The following is a 5456-nucleotide window of genomic DNA, read 5'->3' as shown; positions in this document are numbered from 1 at the left end:
CAGGAGTTTGAGGTTCCTGTGAGCTAGGCTGACGCCATGGCACTCTAGCCTGGGCAACAGAGTGAGACTCTGTCTCAAAAAAAAAAAAAAAAGAATTATGCTAAAGCATAAATGTAACAAATATTTCAGGAAGGGAAAACTAAGGACATAAATAAAATGTACATAGCATTAATTCATAAGTATCTTCAAAGCACGTAACACTACTTGAAATTATCTTTTTTGTTTGCTATCTGTTGATGAATGACTGTATCTTCCCTGCAGAAAACAAAACCTATAATAGTAGAAACTTCATCTGCCTTGTTCACCGGTGAGTATCACTGAAAATTGTAACTCGTATATAATATATTCCTATAAACATTAATATTCGTTGAATGACTGAAATAAAAGACTAACAGTAAAATGTAAATTGAAAAGTGAAAGAATTCTACTAAGATAAATGAAAATTTTGTTAATTCCTAAGTATATGTTACAATTTAAGTTTCTGTTTATTGGGTCTTCACTTTCTTAGGAATTGGACTTATTTTCTTCCATTAAGATCAGAACTAAAGGAATATTTAGACTTTTTTTCTTATGTTATTTCCAAAATGATGGCACAAAATTTCTCCAAACACTTTGTGTATTATTTATTTATGGTTAATACATATGGCTTATATATAGTTGATATAGATGGTTGATAATTTTGATGATGATGATGATAGCAGCTAACATACACACAGCATTCTGTGCCATACATACTTCCTAATACTCTAACCCATTTAATTCCTTGTATGAAACATGAGTATAAATAGATTCAAGGGTGAGTTTGAATTGGTATGTCCTAAAATATAAGTAGTCAGTCTTTGTTAAAAAGGCAAAACTATAAAATCTCTAGCACTAATATGTGGAAATGTTTGTATTAACTTTTTGATCTCTAAAAGTATACAACTTATATAGATCACATATCTTTTAAGTGGTTTCTACTCTGCCAATTATTATAAAAGTTTATAATTATAAATTTATTTTTTGCAATACTCCCACCAAAGTAAGGCATTCCTGGTCATTTAAAACTGCATACCAGCCGGGCGCAGTGGCTCACGCCTGTAATCCTAGCACTCTGGGAGGCCGAGGCAGGCGGATTGTTTGAGCTCAGGAGTTCGAAACCAGCCTGAGGAAGAGTGAGACCCCGTCTCTACTAAAAATAGAAAGAAATTAATCGGACAACTAAAAATACATAGAAAAAATTAGCCAGGCATAGTGGTGCATGCCTGTAGTCCCAGCTACTCGGGAGGCTGAGGCAGAAGGATCACTTGAGCTCAGGATTTTGAGGTTGCTGTGAGCTAGGCTGACACCACGGCACTTCAGCCCGGGCAACACAGTGAGACTCTGTCTCAAAAAAAACCACAAAAAACAAAAAAAAAAACACTGCATACCAAAAAATCTATGTGCAAATCTGAATATAGTCCTATTTTTTACAAGTAATAATGTAGACAAAACTGTCCCTTAAGATGCTAGAAGCAAATACCAGAACTTGCATTTATATTTATTTATCAACTTTTTTTTTAATTTCTATTTTTGTTTTATATTATATCTGTTATGTAAGTATATCAGGTGTCATAGCTTATATCAGTATACATGTACATTTTGGGGGTGTTTAACAGCAGTGCTGCGCAATCGAAAGGCTGAGATCACTATTTTACATAACAGGCTTTTAAAAAGCAGGCTTTAAAGCCAAATTTTCAGCCAGATGTAATGGCTCACAACTGTAATCCTGGCGCTTTGGGAGGCCTGGGCAGGCACATAACTTGAGGTCAGGAGTTCGAGACCAGCTTGGGCAACATAGTGAAACCCCATCTCTACAAGAAATAAAATATTAGCTGGGCATGGTGGCACATGCCTGTAGTCCCAGATACTCAGGAGCTGAGGTTACAGTTAGCTATGATTGCATCACTGCAATCCAGCCTGGGCAACAGAGTGAGACCACATCTCTAAAAGCAAAACACCGAATTCTTCACATCGATGTTTTTTTTCCACAATAGCTCAGGTCAGTTTCATGAGCATATGCATGTATTCACAGGAGAACGATAGGTACCAGAGGGAGATCAAACAGTCAAGTGAAAATCTAAAATACAATTATAGAATTAAAATAGAGTTTTATGAATGTTTTATGATCATTCCAAATGAAAAGGTAATTTCTAGTTTAGTTGTTGGGTACCACTAAGTCTTTTTATCTGGTCTAAGCAGGTACAAATTTAAGGGTAAACAGGGGAGCACACAGACAATACTCTTACTTTCTTCCTGCAATTTGATTATTTTTTGGTTTAGTTTGGAAAGTTCTAAATTTCAGTGGTCTTGAATACTAAGTACTTTCTAGAAATATGCTTGAAATTTTTTAAAAAGAAAACAACAGCCTGTCCTTTAGTCTATTTTGCTTACTTGGATTTGTTACTTGATTCAGGCTTTAAATCTACAGGCTTTAAATGATGCCAATAAATATAGTTGAAAGCATTTGATTGTAATTAAACACATAATAAAAATTATTTAACATTTGTTTTATGTTTTGTAACTTGTAGAGGACCTTTACATGATCTCTTGGTAATTACGAGGTTGGGCTTATGTTTAAAAATTGGGGAAAAATACAAGAGAAAGAGTAGTAAAATAATTTTGATTTAAAAAAATAGAAAATGCCAAGAGTTGGAAAAAATAGAAACATGCAGAAGAAAAGAATTAACCAGCCACAATAAAAAACACACAAAAATCCCTGGTGCACAGTTATAATTAAATGGTAAGTATGGTTATTACTTTTATGAGTGAGTATCTATGAAATTTACTAAGCAGTAACATAAAATCTTAGACAACATCACAGGCTTTTAAAAAGGAATCATCTTCCCTTACCTTGTACTCTGTGAGTATTACTGACTTACACATTTTAACCCTGTACATAATTTCTTACCTGCAGCTAGAGAAACACAACACTGCTCCTTTTCTTTTGTGATCTCATTTAGCCTATATGGTACATCCATAAGTGAAGGTGAAAGAAGTGGCAGAGAAGGGACTTTTCCTACTGCACACATTTGAACTGAACCCAGTGAAAGGTGTTTCACAAAGGTTGAACCATTCTGAACAAAGCTGTAACAAAAGTGATGGAGTTTAAAATATTACTTGTAGAAATACAAAACTTTTTAGCAGTTTTATTTTACTTGGTTTCTTTTCCTCAAATGATTTTTCTACACAAATGTGTAACAATGGTAATATTAGTTGAAAAAAAGCTTTCAATTTGGTTAGATTTCAAAAGTACTTTCATTTCACCCATGACTTTAGCGGTCTTTAAGTCCATGGATTGTTGTAAAACAAATGGCAGAGTGAAGTTTTGTTCTTTCTGAAATTATACCCTAATCAATTTGGTGGCTCTCATTGGTATACTTCAACTGGTGGTTTTGCTTTAGGGAAATGCATCATTAAAGGCAAATTTCATTCATAATAATAGCAGAATATTTTTTTCTCTTAATTGGTGAAAAATTAGATGAAGAATTATACATATTCTAAAAATTGTAACAACTTAAAAAGTTAGTGAATAAATAGAAATAAGATAAAACAATTTAATTTTCCTGTCAACATGTTTTATTAGCTTTAAGAACAGACTTTAATGTCTAAATTTATTTTTGTATGCTACAGACTCAAGATGCTAATAACCTGACAATATACTTAAAAACTTTTTTAGCTCTATGAATCTATGGCAATTCCTCATGTTTTAATCTTTTAAGAGCAGTATAAAGTGACTCTGTTTCTACATGAACATGACTATATATTCAAGCTTTGCTGGACATACCTTGACATCTGCTTCCATGCTATATCCAGAAGAGTGGTATATGCACCAATTAGTATAGCATCAAAGTAACATGGGATAAGATAACGTGGGATCTGCTTCAGGTAGAAGAACATAGCCTGCAACCATTTACCAACCTGTTACAAAAATAATTTTAAAAGTTAATTTGGTATGTGTACAGGCTAGGTGTGTTTTAAGGGTAAATCTAAACACGCAACTTTACTACCTAGTAATCTTACCAAACAATTTCCATTTATTAGAACTGAAAGACGATGAAGAAAGGAAGAAAATGGTTCAGATTAGAAAACAATGTAAATATTATATATAACATGGTAATATAATTCCTGTTATGCCCTTGAATTTTTTTGGACTAAAATATTGCTCCACTTACTTCAGCAATAGTTCCTGATCGGGAAATAAGCCGGCTACTGACATAGTCAATCATCCAATCTCCAGATCTCAAATTATCACAAAAAGGATGCCCCAAGTCATTCTTTGGTCTTATTTCTGCCAATACGGACATTAATCCTGAAAATTCAGAGACAAGTCATGCTGTATTATTGGCAGAGTCAATTTGTTCCCAAAGCTTCTAGTCTCTACTCTTCTAACCTCTATTCCAATGATTTTGGGTGAACACATTGAGGCAGACACAAGAACTGCATAGCCCATGGTGGCACTTAACATGGTTGGAGATAACTGTGACAGTACTGGCTTGACCCAGGATACAAAGCCATACTGAAGGGGACTACTGTCACAAGAGCTATGCAGAGCTTTCCAAGATTCATAACTTTTGGGACTGGGCTTATTCTTTTGGATTTTAATGTTATATAATATTCAAAGGTAACTGGCATGGTTTCCCTGCTCTAAGGTATCTAGGTAAAGAAAATTGATAAGTCTGTGTCTTTTCAAGTTGAAAAGTGGTAGATTCACTAATACTCAGGAAAGATTTAAGGAAATCATAGAATTGGGTTTCGGAGAGGGCAAGAACATCTATGGTGATAATAAGAATAAAATCTGCTTTGGAAGGAATCTTTGAAATATAACAGGAGGTAACTGGAAGTAAACAAAGTATCAAAATGAGGTATATAGGTGTATCTTCAATCCTTACGGTCCTCAATTAGAAGCATAAGAATTCCTATGAATACCTAGATTTTATTATTTCAATGACATACCAATAGTACTTCTTTCATCATTCAATAAAATAATAATTTCTACCTTTAAAAAATAATATGGCTTCACCGACTTTATTTTGACTAAATTTATTTAGAATTTAATGAATTTTACTATTTATGTAGCATCTTTTGAGAAATTAAAAAAACATACATTTAAGATTAAGTTCTTTCCTCAAGGGGCTTACAATCTTCTTTGGGAAACAAAGCTTAAAACATAACAAAGCTGGAAAACAGTATAAAATAATGTTCCACATAAATGTTAGCATTTTCATGGAAGGCAAATAATGCTTAGTAAATGTTAGTTTCACTGCTGAATAATGGAACATCATGATGAAAACAATGTTTTAGAAAACAGATCTGATGATGACCAATAGAATGGAATAATTTGTGGAAGAGGTAACAAGGGTTGGAAAGCCGGTTAGTTTATTTATTTATTTTTTTTCTGAGACAGAGTCTCACTGTGTTGCCTGGGCTAGAGTGCC

General features: G+C 33.5%; 1 protein-coding gene across 1 annotated transcript in view; it reads right to left on the bottom strand.

Moving 5' to 3' along the window:
- Positions 1–5456, bottom strand: part of AGL (amylo-alpha-1, 6-glucosidase, 4-alpha-glucanotransferase) — an 81379-nt gene that overhangs the window by 36267 nt on the left and 39656 nt on the right. Inside the window, exons 19-21 of the mRNA XM_012654835.1 lie at positions 4194–4330; positions 3806–3939; positions 2930–3105 (exon numbers count right to left, since the gene is read on the bottom strand). Coding sequence (XP_012510289.1) covers positions 2930–3105; positions 3806–3939; positions 4194–4330 — 447 coding nt within the window. The remainder of the gene's footprint in view (positions 1–2929; positions 3106–3805; positions 3940–4193; positions 4331–5456) is intronic.

The sequence above is a fragment of the Propithecus coquereli genome, unplaced genomic scaffold (genome assembly GCF_000956105.1).
Source record: "Propithecus coquereli isolate 6110/MARCELLA unplaced genomic scaffold, Pcoq_1.0 Scaffold45, whole genome shotgun sequence".
NCBI classification, from domain to species: Eukaryota; Metazoa; Chordata; class Mammalia; order Primates; family Indriidae; genus Propithecus; species Propithecus coquereli.
This window is presented reverse-complemented; position numbering and strand designations above follow the sequence as displayed.